Consider the following 25,271-nt stretch of genomic DNA (forward strand, 5'->3'; position numbering starts at 1 on the left):
TTGCCACTTGGCAAATTGCCATATTTTGGGTGGCAAGCACAACCTTACTCTAGGTGGTCAGTAGATGATGGCTTGTACCTGCTTCAGACCCTGACAGGCATTCACTTTCTTGGCCCAGCTGGATCTCTAGCCCCTGACAAAGTCTGTTTCTTAATATGAAGCAGGGAACTTATTTATGATTGTCAAATACCTGCAACAGGGATTATGAAATAATCTGAAACACAGGGAGGGGGAAAGTGGGGAGGAGTTACCTTGCTGTATAAAGCCAGGGATTACATTCTCCAATAATTTAAGCAAATATAGGCATCAGTCCACAGAGGAATAATAACTAATGTCAAAAACAGAAGTTGGCAAGCACAGCAAAAGCATTAAAGGTTGCAGAAGGACTGAACTATTTCACTCATGCTTTGACATCAGCCAAAGGCATAGGAATAGAAAGAATAAGGGAGCTTTTAAGGCCCAGATGCTAACATATGCCTGTCCAAGAGGTCACTCATGAAGCCCACCAGGGGTTAAGTTACAGCCCCCAGGCTTCTGCTCAACTGCTGTTCCCCCTATTGCTCTGACTGCATGAATTCTTTGCTCAGTTAGCTCTGGGCTTCCCCTCCCTCCAGCTGCTGAGCTGAGAGGCCCACAAATGGCAGATAAGGATCTCCCAGCACTGGCCCTGAGAGATAAGGGTCTCCCAGCCTGAGCCACATGACCATGGAGCTCAGGCTGGGAGATAAGAATCTGGCCCTCCAGTTGCAGAGTTGGTGCTGGAAGCTCCCTGCTGGCAGGAGCTGGGGAGCCTGTTCCCTGCCAGCTTTGCAAGCATGGAGCAGGGCTAGGAACTACCCTGGTCTGGGGCAGGTCCCAGTTCTGTGGCCTGATGAGATCATCAAAGCAGGGGGCTTGGAAAGAGCTGCAGGGGTGGAGTAGGTCCCAGCTAAGACTTATACTACTTAGTCCTTTCTTCTCTGGCTACAATTGAACAAAAAGGTCAAATGCTGGAACTAGTGAGGTGGACTATAATGCTTCAGGAATACAATATGGAAAATGGTCACCTTAAAGGTTGCAAGAGGTAAGTATCAGACATACAATCCTTAATAGAAGTTCAAAACACAAAAGGTAAGGGATCCTGCCTTTTGCTACAAATGTTTTCATTTTATTGTAGAGGGAGACAGATTTGTAGTATAACAGAAGACGCTATACCCATTTTGAAGTTGAGTGTTACGAAATGATGTTATAGGATAAGGCACTAAAGCCAGTGGAATATGCTGAATTAAGAGCAAAAGACAGAAGCTTAGACTTCTGGACAGGCCTAAGCTGTGCTGGTCAAACAAATGTTAGATGCTTTGTAAGGGAGGAAGTAGGGACAATCTTGGTTAGTCCTGGAGAGAAGACTCACAAGACATTGCGGGGGGGGGAAGGTTCATAAAGGGAAACATTTGTTTAATAAACTTCATTTTTATTAAGGAACAGAGGGATCTTTAGATCTGCTTTGCTCTTGGTTGTGGTGTGCAAGGTCACCAAGCTACCAGGATTTATCCCACCATTTTGCTGAACAAAATGATCCAAATCTTGGGCATGCGAAACACATGCACATCAAGGACAGATTCTGTGTGGACAGTCAAAGAAACAATTTGGTTCTCAAACATCATGTGTTGGATTTCTTAAACCTGTGAATCCTTTATAGCCACCATTTCACCTACTTAATTATAACATATGCATCCTAATACAGAGCTAGGCCCATCTGATCAGAACCCAAAATGCAACTGATGACAAAGGATCAAACGTGGCAAGCAGTTAAGAATCCTATTCTTTCACATTTCTTTTGCTGTAAGCATATCTAACTACTGAGAGATTTACCCAGGCTTGGCAGGCAAATCTGAGGCCGAAAAAGAGAATTCTTGGCTTTAAAGGAGGCATGTGTCTAAACTGCTGAACCAGCTCAACTACAGGAGTGTTTATCAATTTCTAGCCACTAAAGCATTGTTAACTGGCTCCATCTTTGAAACAGATCATTCAGATTTTCAATGGTTAGCAAGGAGTCATTTTCTTCTTCCCATCTTTTTAGAGACTGTAATTTACAACATGTAGGCCATGCAGAATAAAGTATCTGTTTTCACAAACTTTGTTCCTCCTGTCGTAAAATTACTCCTTGATAGAAACAAAACCCTCCATGTTAACTTTGCAAAAGGAATGTGTGGTCAGCTTTTAAATACCTGAACAGATGGAAGCACGATGATAAAAATTTCACAGTGATTGGAGAGTTTTAGGGTGAGATGCACACAGGCATTTCTAACAGCATAAGTAACCGAGGGATATTTTCAAAAGCTTCAGCTATATTCCTTATCCAAAACTGAGAAGTTTCTTCAAAAACAACAAAAAAATCTATCAAATACATTAAAAAAAAAACAAAAAAAACCCAAAAAACCCACCAAGGATTTTCTTCAGAGTGTAACTACATACCCCCAAAATGTTTTAAATTAATGGCTTCTACCTAAAACAGGATTTCAGCAAGTCTTCAAGCACACCTAAATCTACAAGGTCAGCATACTCATTTGTATAGGAAATTATCTAAACACTTAGTAGTTTTTTCTCCAGTTCAGAGCTGGAAACTAAAATACTAGTTTTACCCTTGCAAACCAAGCTAGTACCAACGAAATAAATGGAGATGCACAGAAAAAGAACCCTGTTAAATTCTGAATGGATAGAAATAGCCAGTGGCGGAATCACTTGGGTAGCCACTGAAACGCTCTTTCAGACATTAGAAACATGAATTGGCCTGCATAGCACAGTGAATCTCAGCCGGGGTGCCAAGGCACCCTGGGGTACCTTGAGATCCTTTCAGGAGTTCAGAAGGTTGTCACACAGTGTTAGCCCTGTTAAGTTTACAAATGATCCACAAAATAAACCTAGAGTTTTCAAATAGAAATCTGTAGTTGTGGTCTTTGAGTTCTTTGCAACAGAAAAAACTATTTGACCAAAGAAAAATAGAGCAAAGGGGGTGAAAATGAAGAGCTGGCATTTTCCAAGGGGTGCCTCAAGTTTATCCAGGGGGGCTGTGTGTCTAAAAAGATGATAACCACTGGCTTAGCACAACAGGAAGCAAGCAAGAATTGAATTAGCTACAACATACATTCCGGTAAGAGTTTTACAATTAAACCACCAGTCTGTAGATATGTAAGAAAACATTTCCGAAGCCTTTATTTACAAAAGCTTTAAAAACAAATACCCTCTGTTATGCAAATAATTCTTTGTTTTAAAAAGGACCACCCAGTTACATTATTGTAACTCAATGAAAGAAGAATATGTTAAATTACAAGGTCAACAGATCAATTTGGCGAACATTTGGAGATTTGCTAATATTGATTTTAGTGTAGATAACACACACACGCACACACACACTACGGCGTGCATTCCATCATTTCAGGTTAGTATTTAGCTATTCAATAAGTCTTCCTGCACAACTGCTCAGTACACATGCTATGCATGGTTAAGAGAAAAGTATTTTACGGTCCTTTAAAACAATATATATAAAATATATTGCTAAGATATACTCAAAAATAAACTAGCATTACACTCCTCAGGTAACTTTATTATCTAAGTTATTTATATTTTGTTGTTTTACAACAAATCTGTACCATCGGTCTTTGTAGCAACTACAAAAGCACAATTTATCTTCCTTGTGATTTAATATTTCAATTCAGAATTGAGTTTTTCAAGGTCTTTGGGTTTTATCTTTTAACTAAATTGACTTGCAAAATTCTCAAATCAAGTACATAATAAATATGACTTTATAAAATAAAAATATATAAAGGTATACATTACTGGAATAAAAGCTAGGAAATGAATCCAGGAAGTGTGCCATTACAGAACTACTGCAGTTCCAATATCCTTAGAGACTTTCAGTGGCAAATACAAAATCAAATAATCACACAAGATTTTTCCCTGAAGGGTGTAAAGCTGGTTTTCAAACACTTTGCTGGTTTTCTATCCAATCACAGATCGGTTTTAAAGCAGCAGGCCAATTAGAAGCGGATGTGCGCAGGATGTACTTGGATGACTGAACACCAGTAACATAACAGCAGTTTAGTAAGATTTCAGTAGTTTGTTTTGCTTGAACAAAGGTTATGCAGTGAATGAGTGGTGTTCTGTGGCTTCAAAAACCAAAGATATACAGTGTGAACTTGGAAATTGTGGCAGACTATTGTTTTTCTAGCTGAGGGCAAAATCCCCAAAGCTTCAGATAAAACAGAGGATCTGAGTCAAAGTCACTCTCTAAAGTGCAAATTTGATGGTCCACAATCTTGAATAGCTAAAACTCCTGCATACTGGAAGGGACAGACACAAAATGGGGGAGTTAGTTAAATCAGTGCTTGTTAATTTGGGGAAAAAACAAAACTAAGACCAACTAGGTAAGTTTACCAGACAATTCATTATGATTTAGTTTTCCCCTTCTCTCTGCCACACTGGACCTATACATGCTTCTTTACAGATGGGCTACGATGGGTACAAAGCCAAGTTTAACCCAGAAAATTCTACATATCAAGATCAAAGTCTGTCATAGGAACAGTCAGATTTAGTATACAGAAAGGCAGAAAAGAAAGTGTGCTGAGAAAGGGGAAAAAGCCTTATTGTCCAAGAGAATCAACAAGAGATAAAACCTATATACAAGCATGTGGAGCTCAAAAAAGATGGTCTCCCATTTCATGTCATGACTGTTTGTTGGCTTCTTCTTCATATGCATTTCCCGTGCCGTTTTGTACATACGATGAACCAGAACCAAGGCCATACAAATGGCCACAATATTTGGCATCATCAATGTGATCTTCAAAGAACATCTAAAGAGAAGTCAAAAAAGAGAAAATCAATATTGAAAAGTCTCTAATTTTTCATATAATCAAGCCTAAATGAGAGACAAACAATTAACGCAACAACATATAATCGTTTTCCTAGCCATCTAAAGGCAAATATATAGTATGCTTCCTTTTTATGAAAAAGATGAAGAGAAGTATAAGCGGGTCTCTCAACATACCTCTTCTGACAAAGCAGTGAACTGTGAACACTTGAAAATCCTGTTTTACCTCAAGAATTATAGCCCGCTTACTTTTGTTAGTTGCATTCACAAAAGTGTCTTTGCACGTGCGTTTTACATGCCTTCTCCTCAGCAGTCTGCAGGACCTCTATCATAATGATCTAAGATCTACATGTTGCTCAGTATGGTGTTAGATACTGAGTGCATCTTGAAATACAGAGCAAGTATGATTAAAGAGGTTTTTTTATCCACCAGCCAAAGTTAAAACTAAGTCTACGTTCAGTGCCATTACTCTTCTGTGGCTTGTCCTTGAAGCTAACTGTAGACTGTATTGCAGGTTTTGGGGAAGGCTGGAATATGCATTTCTTTGTCAGCTTATTTTGAAGCAATTTGATTGAAAGCGAGCTGCAAAGTTAAAATGAATATGGAATTAAGAAAATACGAACGTAGCACTTTTACAAGCATTAATTAACAAGGGAACATATGACAGGAGCCAAAAAACCCCTATAGTATTTAAGCACACATTCTATTTCAGAAACTCCCCTTTTCTACACAAATCCCTGGGCACCTATCTAGGTTTCCCAAAGACATTCCCGGATGCACAGCTATGAGACATCACCGAAGTCTGAGAATCCAGTCAGAGACATCAGGGATATCACAGAATGAAGCATTGTAGAATGTCTTTACAGAGCAAATAGTGTCTCTCTCAAAGGGTTTAAGAACAGAAAAGGAGTAGTTAAAGAAGTATGACTGAACTATTTTTTCCACCTACTGGACACCCCCCCACCCCAACCCAAGTAACACAAATATGAACTTAAGGCAGCTCTAGTTTCCATCTTTAAAGCAAAGGACTAGCTGTGACAACTTCCAGACGGTACACGAGGTATAGACCATCAAATCCTATAAAAAGAACAGACGTGTCTACAAGGATAGCCAAAAAACTGAGGACATAAGGAAAATATGGAATAAGTTGCAAGAGAACAGTGCGTAAAAGAAATCGACAACAGGCAACATGGAAAAGAATAGGAAGAGGATTGACACAGGCAGAAGAGTTAAAATGCACCGTCTGAAACCATCCACCCTTTCTCCCCACAAAAATGATTTGTTTAGAGCAGCATTTCCTATGTGCATGATATTGCTGTCCAGAAATTTATGGACAGTATCATTATCACTGCACAGTAGCAACTTTTATTTAAGGAAATCTCTATAGTTTTACCATCACAACACACAATGTTTTCCAGAGGTCTAAAACTCTGGTGAAGGACAAGTTATAATTTGCAATAAAAACAGAGGTTGCTAAAAGTGAGACCATGCTGAGAATTTTAATAGGTTTTCTCTTCTCCCTTCCCCCCAAAAGCCAGAACGAAGTATAATATTGCAGCTATGAGATATGGCTGTTATTCACTTTTCCCACTGTCTCTATACTGTTTAAGATCATACTCAAAATGTGAAGACATGAATTTAGCAACAAATGGGCAGACCTCGGTAGGAAAGCTTGAATATTACCAGCCTATACTCCGCTCAGATCTTATCATAAAAAGAATAGTCCTATCCCGCAATTCTAGTCTGGGCCCTGAAGGCCAAGCACAGCTTTGAGCCAAACCACATGGAGACAGTGTAGTGTGCAGTAAGGACTGGCTGATGTCACAGAATGTACTGCATCAGTTATGTCTCAGTATGGGAAAGGCCAACTCAATCCAAGTAATCTTCAAAAATCGGTTGGCTTGACCTGCTAATGATGAGGATTACCCTGTTTGAGAATTAAACAGGACCCAGATTTTCTGGCACGAAGCCAGAGTTGAGATGCACTGACGCAAGAGAAGTTTCTTAAACTTCCATTTGAATACGTGTCCCCTTGTTAAAAATGGAGCCTGTTTATGTGCAATTTCTCCCTGGTATTTGTGGAGCCAACCTGATGATTAAAAAAAAAAGAAAAAAAGAAAACAAAACAAAGCAAAACAAAAAAGGCTTACCTGGTTCATATTTGGTAAGTTTGTAAGCTTAAGTTAACCCAGGTACTAGAGACAGACAGGTTTGTTTACCCAAGGAATCACACTAGAGCAAAGGACAAACAGAAATGGAAGGCACCATCTCAGACAGCAACTTAAATATTTAACGTATTTGCAGTTGGCACACTGATAAAACCATCCAGTGTAGATGGGCCCATTTTTACACGTGGCTTCTGTTAGGCATATTGTACACCACCTGGAGGATGGGTGAGCAGAAGCTCCAAAAGAGAAGCCAGGGACACCTGTCACAGTCAACCAGGAGACTTCTGGAGCAGGCTACAGTCAACAGTAGCTTGCTCAAACAGCTTGCACCCTCCCCACAGTAGCTGCCTTAAAGATGAGAGGCCCACAAATGGCAGAAAGGAACAATAGGACAGGAGGCAAATAAGTATGTAAAAGCAGAGAAGAGGACTGTGGTGGTGGAACATATTTAATGTTGTGGGGCAGGGGAAGAAGGTGAGCCCACTGACTTTGCTTGAGCAGGCACTGTTTTTAAAAAACATTTGTTTGCCCTCTGGAAAAACTGGTAGACATTCCATTGCCTGAAGAGGTGAAAGGTACTTGTGCATCCTACTAGTGCATAACAGCAACTTAGGGCAGACTATTTTTGTCCTAGCAAATTACAGCAGAAAACAATGCGTACGCTTACTTCTCTCATTTTGAAAAAGGCCATTCCTGTGAGTAAAGAATCAGATCCTGCCTGATGCTGTGGTCCTATCCTTTCCAGCTCTAGCTGCTCAGCAACTTCTTGCAGTCCACCCTGAAAAAGGAAACAGCATTACAAAAAGTCAGGTAATTTAACTGGTCAGACAATTTAACTTAGCAGCTATTTGTACGTTTAAAATCAAAGCAGCACAAAAAACAAACTCAGCCCATTGGCACAATAGTGCAAGCAACAGAACACTTTAAAGCACTAATGACTGGCTTAGAGAAGCGATAGACATCGTCACCCCAGCAACTCAGAATCAAAAAAAACTGGCATGGCAGTGTTACACTGACAACATCCAGAAAGACTAATGCAGCTGACAAACAGATTCATATATAAAAATGTTTAACTCCAAACTTTTCTTTTGGGTTAAAATTTAAAAGGTGAACAATAATACGTTAAAAACAAGCAATTTAAGAGTCCAAATCATTAAAAATATGTGAGCTTTAATGTGTCTGCAAATAATTGGCTTTCATCTAAAATACAGATTTTTCTTCACTTACCTGACAGACCCTAAGCTCAGGGTTCTGCACTCCCCTCACCACACTTCAAAAGTACCACAAGCATCTAAAGCAGTATCGAGTCCAGGAAAAAAGGTATGGTTCAGGAATCAGAGCACCCTGAATCCAAGTGGCACAGTTGGAAAATGAAGGGGGAGGGGGAGCTAGTGTGCAATCTTCAACTTAAACATTTTATTAATAGCCATAAGGGGAGTCAAAATAAGGTACCTTGTAAACAGGTTAAATAAATGTTAAAAGCTATACAAAGGCAGCTTTTGCATAAACAATTATTGCGGTAATTTACTAAACTTGTTATTTAAGATGGTTTTCAAGCCACATGTTGAAAGCTACTAGATGCAAAAAGGATATAATAGCCCACGTGCAGTAAGGATGCATTTTAAAACACTGACTATCCATGCAGCAGGTCGATACAGGGCTTAAACTGAACTGCTCCATGGACTCTTAAACTGTAGCACATGCATGCATCACTGGTAACCTGTAGAACACCCTTCAGTCTTCAAGCATATTTCTTCCTGTTAAGCATAACTCTATGGAGAACTCTTAGCTTCCAGCAGATTGTGACAACTAAACATACCCCTCATATCTTTGTCAGGTGTATTTTTGGTGGAAATTCAAATGAATTAAAACTTGCAGAGAATGCCAGAACAGATGAGGAAGCAAACCAGCACAAATAAATAAATAAATAAATAAATAAATAAATAAATAACTGGAAAAAAGTCAGTACCAAAAGGCAGTACGACAAAATTTGGAACTCAAAAGCAAAACCTACATCTGGGGAAAGAAAACAAAGAGCAGACAAGTAAAAGGTGGGAATCTAACTGAGCAGCTACAACTACTGCCTTCAGCTGAGTATTTTCATCTTTACTTTGTTGTGTCCTAATATCACCTTTTCATACAATTAGGTTCTATAGCAATTGTGGAGAGGGTATGAACTTGGAAGGAGAGGCAAAAATCAGTAAAGATTGTATATTGAGAAACCAGCTACAGCATGAGAGAGGGACACTGAAAGATTAGTGACCTCTGGTTATAATTAACACTAAAACAGCTATTGACCAATTCAGCTTTTATTTAAAGTGTCACACAAGACAGTGGCTACTACAAGTGCAAGCGATGTTGTCACAAATCAATTCTGCTCTAGACAAATAAGTAGGTCCTTCCTCAAATAGATCTATTGGGGCAGACAATTACAGTGTAATGGATCCATATAACTATATAAGCATGTGCAATAAACTACCCTGAAGAGATATCAGCAACTCTGTATGACGAAATCAGTTACACATTTTTTTATTTTTTAAAGAAGTTACCTTCGGGACTGAAGCAAAGGCAGGCAGACTGTATTAAACCATCTCTCTCTCTGATGGCAACAAAATTACAACTAGGAAAAAGCCTTAAAGTGCTTTCCCCCCTGCCCTAGGCAGCAATTTTAAAAAATCTCTGAAGGGGGGGTGAGGGGAAGGGAGGAAGAGGGGAAGAACAAAGGAGGGGCACAAGAAAAAAAGCCAAAAAGCCAAAAGTGACCATGAATCTATTTTACCTTCTTCAGCATGAGAATAAGTAGAAACAACATTATCTAGTTATCCATGGTAGTAATATGACAGATGAGGAACTATGTTTAGCTTGAGACTGTCAGTTTGATCTCTGTCACTATTTGTATGTGGTATGTCAATTCAGTGTTACTTAGCTTCTCCTCTTCAATAAGCAAATGCGAGCTAAGTGTAGGAAGAGAGAAACTAAAGAGATGTTCTCAGCTTTTCAAAGTGTATGAATTAGAACTACTACACAAACAAGCCTATTAGTACATAGATCCCCTTAAAACTCATGCCCTTTAAAACTAAAAAGGGCCAATTAAAGACAGCAGCACAAGGTTACTTCCCTCTTCATATACAGTTAACTACATGACTGTCTACCAATTCTAACTGGGCTCAAAGGTCCATTAAAGAAACTTCCTTGAATGTATTCCATTTACAAGAGAAAGGGAGTAGTTACTGACTACAATGTCTGGAATACAACGAAAGTGAAAATAATCGAGGAACTACTAGTGATAGCACCCTCTCTGATTGTGAATAGTGCCCAAGATTTATCAAGAAAGATCCTTAAAAGACACCCACCTATTTTTAAACTATTGATCAAAACTGTCCATCTCAAAATAACAACAGTTAAAAGCAAGAGAAAAAACTTTGCATATCCCCAGAGACTAATAATGGGATACAAGGTCTCTCTTTTTGGTCACTCTTTTGGACACCAGATCAAAATAAATAAATTAGTAACCAGAGGTCTATATAAAGCATTTCACCCCAAAATACAAAAATTTCAACACAGTGCTACAAGTTGCCAGTCATGCCATGTTACTTGGCAAGTCTCACCCTTATAGAAAATTCAGACATGGTCCAATATAGCTATGTTATCTGTACAGGTAGGTCTTCATTACCATAATGTCTCAGGGCCATTTCTCTGGTGTAAGCAAAAAAATTTAATTTACAGTGCACTAGCTAGTAACCGTGTGTGTGGTCAGCCTTATTGGACTGTAAGTGTCTATGGGAAGACACTTAGTACAGAGAAGCTAGCATACTGTAAATTCACACCCTAGCTTACTAATGACTGCAGGCAGAAACATCTTACGCAGCTCCGTCATTCACATATTGATCCTCAATACCATACAAGATGGGGAAATAATATTTGCCCCATATGTTTAAAGGTGTTTAGGTACTCCCCTATTCTAATCCCTTGAGAAGCTGGGATAACATAAAATTTACTTGAAGTCATACAGGACACCTCTTGGGGGACCCAAGTTTAATTCCTGGCTTAACAAGTCCTACTTTAAATTACCGGGTCTTCCTTCCCCTTTGGGGTAGGATTGGCTGTCTGGCTGCAACGACACTTCACACAGAAAGAAATATAGGATAGGGAGTAAGAATTAGTGCTGTTCTGTTCTTCTAATAGTGTTCCGACTAGCCTGCCAGGAGACAGCTCCATAAAACGGCTGCAGCCAGCACTCACACAATCTTATTCCTGTTCCCAAAGCAAACAAAAAAATAGTTTAAAAAGCATCAAGTTTATAAAGAATTGTGTCTAATAAAATGAACAAGAAGTAGTTGGTTCATGTCAGTAGACAACAACTGCAGAGACATTCAATTCACTGAAGTTTAATAAAGACTCGAGAAGAAAATGCACAGAAATTAGGCAACTGTGTATACAAAGTAATCAGTCTGACTTCTGAAAACTCAGACACTGACTGCTTCACTAGCTTCATTTCAAGCAGTTGTTCTCAGTTTGATACAAATCCACATGGCTGGCAGCATTTCATTGCTGTGGAAAGTAATGAGATTCTTTCAATAATGCCTGAAGGGACAGGGTACTCCAGATCTTGTCTCTTATCGTTACTGGTCCGGTCAAGGTACCCAGAATTTGATCGCAGGAGTCCAAACCCGACTTATTTTTCCAACTTTGAAAAGGGTTCTCCATTCTTAAAGACTGAAAACTCCACCATATTTTTACAAAATGCTACTATGATCTTCCCAAACAATGCACATCACATTCTTCAAATGCAAGTGTCATAAGGAACACACTCAACCGTGTAACAACTGACAAATCTTTTCCCCACCCCCCAAAATCCTTATTATCCTGAAATTTGTTACCCCAGCCCCCCCAAGTCCATAAAGTCAAGTATACAGGTAATGGCTGGCAAAAGAAAGAGCCAGTGTTAAAGCAGCACAAGTGCCTTTTCTGCTCATGATGACATTTTATTCATTTGTTTTTTCAAATACTTCTGCAGCTCTGTATCTACTTCATTTGTCCCTTGGCCCCAAGCGGGGGGAGGGAACAGGGGGAAAAACTGTAACAGTCTCTAATATTCTTCAATACCCAGCCATCTCCCAGATTGGTGTAGGTTCCTGTCAGAATGCAAACTCCTGACCAACATGAGGGCAGCTTGTTTGTAACTGAAAAGGGACTGGTTTTCCCCATTCTCAGTGTCAGACTGATTAGCAGAGATGGTGGAAATCGTGCTCTTTTCTTCCTAGTCATCACAAGGACAGTGGTTGAAAGTTACATGTCCTATTTAGATATTGACAAAAAAAAAAAAAAAAAAAAAAAGTTTAGCTCCATCAGCATTGTGTAGACCATTGGCTCAGTATTTTGAAATAAAAAATGTGGTAAATTCTCCCTTATTCAGGATTTGGTTGTACTATTAGTCAGTCAAGTGTCCAGGTTTTCATTTGAGCTCTCATTCAGTCAGACCACGTTCCCATGTACTGCCTTCAGTGAGTCTGACAGCCTCACATCAGTTGCACACTTTTCATTTCATCACCAAATCAGGCACATGGGCTTCTTCAGCCAGAACAGCTGTAACAAACCAGTGGCATATTTTTACCTTGCTGTCTTTGCCTTCATGCATCCATTCCTATTTCATATTCATTCTCCCATCCAATAAAATCTTCTCCAAATCTTATGCCTAATAGACCAAGGAAATTAGTAGCCTAACTGGCTTGAAGAAATGAGTTTCTACACTTTATCTTTTCTAGAAGTCAAGAATTGCCCCTGAGCCTAGGCTGCTGCTAAGCTTCACCTACAGAACTACCTGATGCTCCCGACACATTCTTCCTTTTCATGAAGCACTTTTCCACTGCCATAGCCATCACTGCGCATCTTGCTTCTAGCCAAAACAACTGCAGCCCTATAGTAAACTAAGCAGTGAGGAATGATGCTAGAGCTTCTGAAGATGAAGTTCAGCTCTCACAGTCTGATAAATGAATAGTGAGGGATTACTTCCTAACAGTTCTATTGTGAACAGCACCGTTTATGGCACTGCCACTAACATGGGATTGGTTTGTTATTTTTAAATAGCAAGAAGCTACAAGTCTTGAAGTGGATGCTTCCACCTGCCTCTTACATTCTAGCAGTAACTTTACCACCAAATGATCAAAATTCAGTAAATCAGAACAATGGTTGGCAAGTAATACCATCAAGGCAGAGCTCACTGCAGGACAAGGTAGCAAAAAGTTTATTTTATTTTTGTAGAAAATTGCCCTCCTAGAACACTGGTTTTGAAGCACAAATCAAATGGTTTACCTTTAGATTTTTGCAGCTCTTCATGAGATATTTCACATCATAGATAACAGGGAAAAACAACCGGAGTATCTCAAAAAAGTCCAGCTCTTCTTCAGGTAAATTAGAGTTCGTGAGGATCTTGATTAGATAGCCGAAGTCATAACCACTGCAAATTAACCACATAAAAATAATTATCAGGTAGATGACTCTACAAAGACTCTCATCTCCAGAATAAAACTATTTAAGTTTTATATACGTATATAAATATATTAAAAATACATAAAAATAAAATAAGTGGTGTTCTGCAAATAAAGTTAAATATAACTACACAGAAGACAGATTGTTACAGTGCAGTTTCCAGAAGGCATATCTGCACATCATGAGACTACAAACACAGATGCATCCTACTGGCAGGCTTAGAAGCCAAATGATTGAATGAACCTTAACAACTTGACCCCTCTAGGTTTAGCGGTGACTACACTGCACTGCCCTATCCATCCCACGTAGCTGATGTTTCAGTTGCCAAGTCAGGACCTACTGCAAAGATACACAACTGATAACTGGATCTAGGTGAGGATGGTCCTGCTTTAAGCAGGGGGTTGGACTAGGTGACTTCCTGTGGTCCCGTCCAACCCTAATTTTCTATGGTTCTATAAATATATTGCTTTGGCTCCTTCCATAAGCCCTGAGGTTTCTGGATAGAAGAAAGTAGAGGTTGAAAGTGAAGGATTTCTTCCATTGTATATAGATTGTGTGCACTGGGGTAAATTTCATCTTCGTTAAGGCTGCATATGCCCTCTGTCACACCTCATACACAGCCAGATCAAGAAGGGTTGTGGCATAAGCACGCACTCCTTGCTTGCATAAAAGTTGTTAGACTGTTAGATAGACCTAAGCAGATAAGAGCACCTGCTCCTTCCACAGCACTTCCCAGTCTGGCCCCACACAGCATCCCTCAGGACCAGATACAGGACAAACAGAACTGCCCCATGTGCCTCCATTTTTTGGAGGAGCACAGGAGTGGACTGTGAATGGCTACAGCAAGAGTGGGTGTTCCTGCCTGCTTTAGGTTTAGCCTCCTACTGGAGGCAGGAGCATGCACTCATGTTTCAATCAGTTCTAGTCAACCAGTGGCATGAGGCACATGGGGTACTTTTATCTAGTGGCTGCAGCCTGACCCCAGTTGAGAGCCACTAAGGTAAGCAGAGGCAGCACAACAGCGGTTTTCAACCAGGGTGCTGCCAAATTCCAAAAAAAGATAGGAGGGGTGCCTTAAACCTAAAAAAATAAGGAGTTAAAAGTACCACTGAGTTATAGACCATAAGCTCTTCCATGCAGGGGCTCAGTGCATCTGTGCAGCACACTGGGGTCCAAATCTTATCTGGTACATTTGGATGTTATTAACACAAAACAAAACACAAAGTATGTGGGACCATTCATTTGGCTGATGTTACCTAACTACCTATTCCTCAGATCCTGGAGAGAGTTTCTGCATGCTGGGTGCACATACCCGTGTAAAAATCCCACTGACTTCAAAGGCAGAATCAGGTCCTGAGTATCCTGGATGCAGTTTATACCTACTGCAAATGGAATTGTATTTACATATAGATGATTTAGAACCATCATCTTTTTTAAATCAGTTTGACTATATTCATAGTCTTACCATCATACTACTTAAAGGAAGAAAAACTAGTGAATTCTAAGTAGATACCCAAGAATGGATCATTTCCTAAAGTCCACTCTCAGAGGCTACAGGAAAGGTACAGCTGCTTATGCTCCTCCCAAGGGGGTTTCCTGTATACTGTGGATTTCTAGTTAAAGGAGGCAGGCACAGCATCTAAGGTTCCCACTGCTGCAGATGTCCCTTTGAAGCTGCACTGGCAACACTCCAAATCTCCAGCAGCAGTCTGACGCCTTTGCTCCCTGGCTAGTAAATGTAGGAGCTTCAATTGAGACAAACAGGGTAAAACTATAGAGCAGTGAGCCCAATTACTTAACAGTTAAACTTGAGACCATGAAAGCAATTATTTTGCTCACACTTGCAAGAAAAAATTCAAAGAAAATCTAAAAGGGCACTAAGAACCAAAACCTGAGAAGACAGGATTAGAGAGACCTTGGCATTTATGGAGATCAGAGAGTTATCAGCCAGTCAGTCACTTCAGACTGGTTCACTCATGATTAAGGCCAAATCAAAACTTGTCCTTCTAATGCAGAGGAATAGTTATACTGTTTAATGTTTGTACTTTTGCTTTCCCACAAATTTCTTAACTTCCTGAGAAAGTCTTATACAATGAAATTACCAAAAACATGCTGAATCTTCTATTTCAGTTTCTGAATGGAAGTAATACTGCAAGAACTGTTAAAAATGGTTTTGACCAGGATTTTAAATCAAGTTCACTACCAGAAGTTAAGTTTGTGGCAGGAGAGGAAATATTCATTTACATCTGTGGTTGTGTGGACATAAGGAAGCAGTTTTTTTCAGGGCCCTCATACAGAAAATAAATAAATAAAATCACAGCAAGAACCTTAACAGTGGAGTACTCAATGGCATGAATTATTTCTCTCCATTGCATGCAGACCTTTAACTCAAGATGCATGTATTTCTGGAAAATAAACCAAGACTGTTTGTTCAGCTCAACATAGAGGTCTCTCAAATATTCATACTGAACGTGTTTATACACATTTCCAGTGTACCACAACAATCAAAGATTATTTCACAACCTAGTGGATACAATTTCACACAAATACGCACATAATACATTCATATTTTATTTGTGTAGGTTACCAAACATCCACATTTATTCTCACAGGAGCAGCAGACCTTCCAAATTTGGATCAAAACCAACTTTGTAGCCTAAACTTAGAAATCCATACTCAAGAGAGGCCAGTGCTGAACAGAGAAGAAAGTGTAAAATGCCCCATTATGTAAAGGAAAGATTCTTTATAAAAGTGGCAGGCAGTCAGTTTTTGGTTTACATCCTAACGCACAGGAGCTTCCAATCCTTATATCTGTAACTTTGAATGGCTGCATTACATAAGATACAGAAAACCTGAAATAATATGCACTCATAATACCTCATATTTACAAAACTAAGCCAAAGACAATATGACTTTCAAAAAAAAGTTTGTGAAAAAGACAGAATTGCCATTTTTTCCTCTCTTTTGGTCTTAAACTTTGGAAAAAAGTTTAAATAGCCAATGAACTAGGTAAGTACTCTTCTCAAGCTACTAATTAAGTCTATAGACCTAGAAAAGCTTAAATTGCTTTTATAAACGATATACTCTATCTTCAACTAAAAAATTAACTAACTGCTTAAAGCGTAAGAGATCTTCCAAAAAAACAGTATATCTGAGCACCTCAAGCTGCAGTATAAAAGATATACTGGCTGTATATAAGAGCTGAAAATAATGGGCCTCTGAAATAACTACTGTTTGCAAAAGCAATTAGTGACATGCAAGTAAAACATGCACCCATATCTGGAAATTGCCTGTGGTCAAGAAAGATGATAAATTGCAGTTGTCCAGTGCAACAGAGAACTGCTACCTATCTGGTGTTGACTTCTCAGAGGAATCTCTGGAAAAAAAAATCAATTTGCATGCAATGAATATCATTAAATCAAAAGTCAAATATGGATCAAGATTTTTACATAATAGCTGATTTTCAGAGGTACTGAGTATTTCTCAATAAAATCAGACAGGTTTATAAAAAATATATTAATAGGACATTAAGGCAGAACAAGATAACGAAGTTGGAATAAAACCCACATCAGAATTACTGTTAAGAACATTCCCTTCCACTGAAGTTAGTAATTACTGAATCAAGTGAAAGCCTAGGTACAGATTCTAGGCATGCAACATTTATTATATGGTTGGGAATTAAAAACCTAAGCACATTTACAGCCACTATTTATATTAGAAAAGATTTTAGAGTTCTTGAAAAAGAACCACTCTTGTGGAACATACAAATAAACAATTTCCAATGTTATTTATGCTTTTTTAACTTGTTACTTAATAAAAGCTTGATTACGAATGAAATTACCCAATATAAAGAGGAGCAAGAAAAGATTTCTTAAAATGTACCCTGCACCATCTAGCTCACCAAGTTAGTTTTGTGTGTTCAAGTATGAAGGTCTTCAGCTAAAGAGTATTCCACCCCATGCAACTGAGGTTGTCTGCAAATCAAAGGACTAAAGGCAAAGCCTCCAAGAAATCACTGGACTTCAAAAAGCCACTGAATGTCCACAGCAATGTGAGCCCTAGTGTACTTAATGACCTGAATAACTAAAGACCCAACCAGCAGGCCTTGTTTATACCAGAAAGGAATTGCTGGCATAGTTATCCCAAGTCTACAGTAGAATACACTAGGATATAACAGTATTTAAAAGTGCCCACACATAAGTGATATGCACCTATGTGGAAAAGCTTTATTCAGTAAGACTAGTTCCAACAAGCTAGTTGCAATGACATATCTGCACTAAAAGGCTTCTGTCAGCACACCTATATCTTCAAGAATCATCTTTCACATCCCTAATCAAAACACAGCACAGCTGTATTACAAGAAACTACCTAGGGTAAGACATGGCACATACAGGGGAAAAAAGTCTTTCTGGGTAGGTTATACTGGCTTCCCAAATTAAAACAAGCTCTACTGGCAAACAAGACTTTTTTTCTGGCTACCTCTGCACTCTGGCTTGTACTGGAATCTCACTCTCAGGAAGGGGTGCGATTTTGCTCTCAAATGGGTGGGAACGTCCTTAAGTTTAGCAAACTTAAGTATGTCAGGAACAGTTAAAACACAGTTGACCCTGAACTTGTTCCATCACCCATCCAGGATCTTATCCCCCTTTCAGGGGCACTTGAAACAAATTCTTCCCATTCACACTAGGAATTTGTAGAAAGTAGTGAACAAGTTAAACAACTGCATTACAGACATACAGCTGCATTACAACCAGGTCTGCTAGTTGGTTACTTGTAGTTTGAAATACTTAAAGTTATTGCCAGGGAAACAATGTTTCTTCTGGTAAATAAACTGTTCAGCTATTTCAAAGCCGTGTTGATCAGAGTCCAACTCAAGGGAGATTTCTTTTCTCACTACTAACAGCTCTTTTATCTCGATTAAATCTTGTTATAAAGCCAAATGAGTTGATATGTACAAAACACAGGAATTGCAAAAAACTAATGCTAACAACATTATGCCTTCTACATATGCTTCAGCATGGATGTAAACAAGTAACTTACTCTTTTAAATTCAAAACTTGAAATCGTCGGTATTGGCTTCACAGACACTTTTTTGTATGCATATTTAAACTAATGCTACATTTTTGCTTTTGTTAGTGCTGAACTTATTTCTCAGTACTCTGGAAGGGAGGGGGAATGGGATAACACATAAATATCAGTGTATTTGGGTCTGTTAAAAATGAAGCATCAGTACTTAAGGACAAACAAAAATTCACTCAAAAAAAAAAAACCCCAGTAATAAGCTACACGTTAATCACAAATACATCATGATAAACAAAAATAGCTGAGAATAGTTTAATCTATTTATAGTCCCAAAATAGCTGTCACTTTTTTTTAGGAAGCTTTTGTTTCATTGCCTAGTACCCAATAATTAAAGTGTCAAAATGAGGGCATTACTTAGCAATAGATCTTAAAATCCACTGTTGGCTGCACAAGTGTAAAACTATCTTCAGTATCTAACTGACTACACAACAACTCCATTACATATAGGCAACATTTAACTCCCACTAACAACAAAACCATGTCTTATGTTTGTGTTAGAGGTTCTGTTTTTGTATAGCAAAATGGATTCATATAATGGAATAGGAGAAACATTAGCAGTCAGTTTGTACAACAGCTAAAAGGCTACATTAAGCTTTTTATTTTGAATGGAATTCTTTGCAGAGTGCATTTACCTACTGGTAACTGGAGTAAATATTCCTTGTGGACTGAAGCACAGGGCAAAGAGATCACAAATCTCAGGCAAAAAAGGAAATATTGGTAAAAAGCTGAAGAAAACAGTAGTGCACTGCAACTTATTAAAAGACCAAGATAAATATGTGAATGTGAAATTAATTTAATCATACAAAATAAGACTAGTTTCTATAAAAGATTTCACTAAGCACTCCTATATTTAGTTTATAAAAAGGGGGGCCCAAAATAGGAAAGCAGTTTACAGTTACTTTTTTTCACGACTTGCACATATGTGGTACATAAAGAGGCAGTGCCATCTGCTGGTTCATAAGTCTGAAGACTTTAAGTTGTGCACTGCACTTTGAGCATCTAAAAAGGGAAAGCAATATTTCTGTGAATCTATAATACAATTCTGTATGTATTAGAATGGCAAAATGTTTGATCAGTTAATATGCTCATAACAAGTAATAGTCAATTATTAAGTGCTCAGCTGAATCTTAAAAATATCCATTTACTTTGATTTGTCATGTAGTTTCAGACTACAAGTTTCCCTCGCTTTATGCGAGTTCTGTATATACGAATTTGCTGTTATGCAATAACATCTTTTATACCCCAAATTTGTTATATGAGAGGTAAATTCACTCTTATGCAAAAATCGGCATAGGCACTCTCTCCCTCCCCCAAGCAGGTAAGTCTGTGGGAAGGGAAAGGGCTTTGGGACTGGGGCCCCACTCATCCCAGCCCCTCCTGCAGCTGCTCTGGGAGAAGCAGATGCCAGTTACCTGCAGCCACTGGGCTGCACCGTGCCCCAACCCCCCAAGCTCTGCTCATCTCCACTCACCCCAGTCCCTGAGCTGTGCCGTGCCATGGTGCAGACAGCTGGCATCAGCTGTTCCCAGGGCTGCTGCAGCACAGGCTAGGGTGAGTGGGGACAAGCAGAAGACCAGGGGGCAGAGCGCAGCTTTGTCCCTCCTCACCCCAGCCCCTGCTGCAGCGGTCCCAGGAACAGCCGATGCCAGCTTCCTACAGTTGCTGGGCTGCACCATACCCTGAACCCCACCAGGGCTCTGCTTGCACTCACCCCAGTCCCTGGTGCAGTGGCCCTGGGAGCAGCCAACAGCACCTGCCTGTACCACGGCACAGCGCAGCCCAGGGCCTGGGGCGAGTGGGAACAAGCAGAACCCCAGGGGGTCAGGACACGGTGCAGCCCAGCGGCTGCAGTCAGCTGGCATCAACCATTCCTGGGGCCACTGCAGCAGGGGCTGGGGTGGAGTGCAGACAAGCCGTGCCACGTCCCATGTGCCCCAGGGCTCCTCTTGTTCCCACTCACCCAAGTCCCTGCTGCAGCAGCCCTGAGAACAGCTGACGCCAGTTGCGGAGGAAACTGTCAGTGGGCGTGGGGGAGGGAAGCGTGGCTTTTGCTGCTATGAACACCCCAGGGGGGCTGCAGGCTGGGATGCTGCGCTGGGCTCTTCCTGGGGGGGCACACGTGGGCAGGACAAGAAGGCTGCCGCTGCAGGCTGAGGGTGGCACTAAGCTCTTTCCGGTGCTCTGGGCAGGTGGCAGCCTGCTCATCCCACACACAGATCCAGGGGCACACATGCCCCAGGAAGAGCCTGGTGCAGCCCCCCAGCTTGCAGCCCTCCCGGGGTGTGTAGCAGCAAAAGCTGCACCCCCTGCCCCCCCGCCATGACGGTTCCCCCAACTTTGCTCCCCACTGCAGCCCCGGAAGCGGTTAACGCCACCTGCTGCAGCCATTTGGCTGCTGTGCCCCTCCTCCTGCCCCTTTTCCTAGTAACAGATTTGGAAGCTTGAACTTGAATAGCAACATTCAAACAAACCTTTGCAAGTCAATTTACTATACTTGGAAGTAATCCAGCATTAGCTGTACTGTTGAAATCCCAAAGCTAGTTGTTTTTACTTCTGACATTTGAAGGCACTGATAAACAGCCAATTCAAATATTATTTTGTATTCAGTATTTACCTATGAAATGAAAGCCACTTGACTCCTTCACAGAGCACGACTCCCGATGTCATAAGAAGTTCTGCAAAATACTGAGTCTCAATTCCTTCTTCCTCATGCTTTTTAAACTGGATACCAGATGTTGTTAATAGTTCTATAGAGTCCTGGGCATACATGTCTTCCCTAAAAGGGAAAAAAATATGAAGTCACAAACATTTAAATTCACACAGAAATACCCTGGGTGTTATGTTTAAGTAAAATCACAAAGAATATCATCATTCTCTTTGAATCCCACCAGACACCCAAGTCTTCCATCTCTATCATGCAAAATATCAAATATGTCTTCATTTCCTTGGTCCTTCCCCATCTTATCCATCATCCTTCATTTCATGTCAAAATACAGGCTTTCACCTCTAACCCGTCAATGGGCCTGCCTGCACCCCCTACTTGGTAAATTCTTCTAGACTTTTACCTATGCTCCCTTTCCTAATAAACAGCTGTAAAGCTACTTCACTGTCCTCCTTCAAAACCTTCCTTAAAAGTCTCCATCACTGAGATGTCTAAGGCAGGGGGGCTTGCTTAGATGATCTTGAGGTCCCATGATTCTATGAAAAGAGATAATCTTGGTCAAGTTTTTGTAGATAAGCTGCTGATGGACAGAAAGAAACACCTATGATGCTGACCAAAACCAGATCATTATCTCCATCTGGCACCCTTGCATTTTAAGTTTTTAAACCACCTAGGAAAAATTTGTTTTGTAAATTAGTCTCTTTTCATTATTGTGATTGATGCAATTCAATAGATCCAAAAAATGTCATATTTGTTAGTTAGTGTAGGTTATGCAGATCATCGTAAGAAGAGATAATACTATTGCCAGTATTCCACATGCTAAATAATCATTGCTAGACCATGCCATTATTGAGCTAGAAAAAGTATAGCGTTAGACCAAGTACTACACTACAAACCAAAAGACCCCACAGCAACCAAAGACAGAGGAAAAATGTTTTTGAGACCTTAATTAAATTTGATGTAGTGAAGTTGATCAGATTTCCTATTTGGATAATTAGCCATATCTGGTCTCAAAAAAGCCAATACAGCTTTGTTCCAATTATTACTAGCTTGCCTTTCAAAGCTGTGAACACCCTCAGGGGAGCCATGAGGGTGGGGAAATGTATGCTCCCTGGATCTGTGCATGGGATAAGGGTGGGCTGCCGTGGCAGCGTGGATCAGAGGGCAGTGTCAGCCTCATCCCGAGGGTGAGGGGAGGGGGGCTCTCCTGTAGCGCCCCCCACCACCCCAACACTGCTGCCAACCCCCCTACCAGGAAGAGCTGAGCACCACCCCCAGCCCCCACCTGCAACAGCAGCCCACCCTTACCCCGCATACAGATCAGGGGGTACATGACACCCCCTCCCATGACTCCCCTGGTGCTATGTATAGCAGCAGGATCTGTGCCCCCAGACAAGCCACTTGTGGCTCCATCCCAAGCCCCCTGTCTAGGGCAGCACCTGCCCCTGCCACAGCCTCACTCCCTCACCACACTGGTCTCAATCTGCTCCCCTCCATGCCTCTTCCCCACCCCAGCACTTACAAGCTGGACGCTGCTCTCCAAGCTGCCAGGCTGCATAATCAACAATCAGATCGGTATCAGCCAATATTGCGTGTTAATAACTGGCCACTGGTATCAGCCCTAAAAATCTTTAATCGGTGCACCCCTCATAAAAACAAACACACACACAAACAAACACACAATGAGATTCGCCACTTACGTTAAATTAAATTTAAAATTAAACTGCCACGTAGAAGTTCCTGGAGGGTATTCGCCTTGCTCATTCATAAATGTCAGCCCTAGCTGAATTATCTTTAGCAAGTCTACATTACAGCGTAGTAGCTGGTACTGATAGTCAGCATTGCTTCGGAATTCTCCAATAGGCCTTGCAACTACTCCTGGAAATTCTGTGTCCTATCAAAAAATAAAAGTAGTAGCTTCAATGAAGGGAGGGGAGGGGAGGAAAGGAATGTATTTACATGTCACTCATTCAACAAGCATTTAAACATTTTTTTTCAAGCACAGTGTTATCGGCACTCACACTAAAATGATGGTACCATCTTTAGTACACACTAGTAAACATTAATATTGCCACAAAGGATTACCTGCACTAATAATTCAGCATTTTTTCAGTCAAAATTCATTACCTTTAATGGGAAAGATCCAACCTCAAAAATGCTGTCATTTCAGTATTTGCAATATTCTCGCAAAGACAAAATATGATCCAATGCTATGCTAAATCAGTCACAGACATACCATGGCAACATAGTTATACTTCCGTATAACTTGACGAATTTTTTTCATTTCTTCATCCAGGTTACAAGCCCAAACTTCACAGATTCTTTGGCTATGATCTACTGTAGCTGCTGGCATAGTGGGGGGGTTTAGATATCATGCATCAAAAAAGTTATACTTGACTGACGATCAGGTTCATAAAAAAAAGGATTTAGGGTTTCCTTTTCAACCTAAAAGGCAACAAGATTTTTAAAAAAGTTAAATGTTTATGTCCAATTATCTGACAAGAGCCATTTCCTTAATAAGCAACAAGACTGATCTCTTGCCTGAGACATGCTAAACTAAGTAAACCTCCTAGTCACTAAAAGCACGTGGACATAGTTGTACAAACTAGTGCTATCTTCAAAAACAGTACGTTCTCACTTGGGTACTCAACCCATTAGCTTGGTCAACTTCCACATAACCAAGCACATTGGGTGTGCAGATTGGGTCTAGCATCTCAGTGAAGAATGTACCATGGAGATTCACTGAAAGCTGCAGAAGACCCACACTCACCACTGCAATTTCTTCTTGTAGAAGAGCATGGGCTGGGATCACAGGACAGTTTGCAGCATGAAATAAAGCAAGATTAGCCTGAAGGATAGACTTAGATGGGGAAATAGCATAGAACAGAATAACTCCCACATTAACAGTCTTATGCTGTATTAAGAGCATCTTTGGTCCACTCTGGGAGTAGATCAACTGGAGGCTAAAAACTGGCTTACCCTTGGACAACAAATTTTATCCTGAGATCCTAGACACACATGCTCATTGTGCCACTTTGGTTAGAAGCTTTAATCCAGGGCTGACTGGGAGGAGGGCTTTGACTCGCATCAAAACAGTAGTCAGGACAAGTGTGGGGCAAAGCAGCTTGAATGGTGATTTCCTTGGAATCGGTCTGGACTGTTCCAGGGCAAAGCATCAATTCAGATGCTCTGCACACACTTCACAGAGTCATAAAAAACCGGAGAAAGACAGGGAAGACGGGCTGGGAGGGACAGACCACCAGATGCCATGCAGCCCAAGCCCTTGCCTTGCTATGCAGAGCGTCCCATGCACATCCACAACCTGAACTCAGTGCAAAGCTGCCATGGCAAAGCGGGACAAGGAGCACATCTGTCTATAAGATCCCAAGATAGAATTTTTTCTCCCAGCGTAAACCATTGTTTGCTTTTAGCGTTTAAGTACCTGCGACGCAGCCCAATGCTCTGCCCCAAGACAATCGAGGCCAACCTCAAGGAATTGCCACCTTGCCCCAGCCTGGTTTCATGCAGGTCAAAACTTGAGACAAACCCGAGATTAAACCTGCGGCCGCCTGCAGCCTAGCCCACTCCTCCCGGGGAAACTGCGAGGACCCTCCCGCGCGCAGGGCCGGACGGCGAGCGGGGAAAGCCCCTGGCAGGCCGGAATCTGCAACCAGAGGGCCGCAGCCCGCCCACCCCACCGATGCCCTCGGGCCGGAGCCCCCGGGAAACGCATCTCCCGCCCCGGAGCCGCCGCCCCCAGGCCAGTCCCGCCCCGCGCTTACTCGGCGTGAGGCGGCCGGGCCGGGCCGGGGCGGGAACGGCTGGGCCCGGCGGCGGCGGCGGCGGCCCCAGGACGCCCCGGCGCACGGAGCGAGTGCGAGAAGCGGAGAACCTGCTGCCCCCGCCGCCCCACCGCACAAAGCCATTACATCATCACGGGGCGCCGCGCCCTGACCTTTCAACTCTGCCCTCCGACCTCCCCCCTACCCCGGCCCGGGCTCTGCGCGCACCAATCGCGCTCCGC

At 41.2% G+C, this 25,271-nt stretch overlaps 1 protein-coding gene across 1 annotated transcript; it reads right to left on the reverse strand.

The window, feature by feature from the left end:
• Nucleotides 1-3,169: 3,169 nt before the first annotated feature.
• CNOT7 (CCR4-NOT transcription complex subunit 7) lies at nt 3,170-25,203 on the reverse strand. The gene is made up of 7 exons (XM_090036009.1): nt 25,030-25,203; nt 23,484-23,692; nt 22,948-23,141; nt 21,200-21,361; nt 13,327-13,471; nt 7,682-7,792; nt 3,170-4,829 (listed from the first exon to the last, which is right to left on the reverse strand). Exons 2-7 carry the CDS (start codon nt 23,598-23,600, stop codon nt 4,701-4,703), a joined length of 858 nt encoding a protein of 285 aa, XP_089892135.1. The 5' UTR covers nt 23,601-23,692; nt 25,030-25,203; the 3' UTR covers nt 3,170-4,700.
• Between the last annotated feature and the right edge of the window lie 68 nt (nt 25,204-25,271).

The sequence above is a fragment of the Crocodylus siamensis genome, chromosome 2, assembly GCF_052110815.1.
Source record: "Crocodylus siamensis isolate JL-2025a chromosome 2, ASM5211081v1, whole genome shotgun sequence".
NCBI classification, from domain to species: domain Eukaryota; kingdom Metazoa; phylum Chordata; order Crocodylia; family Crocodylidae; genus Crocodylus; species Crocodylus siamensis.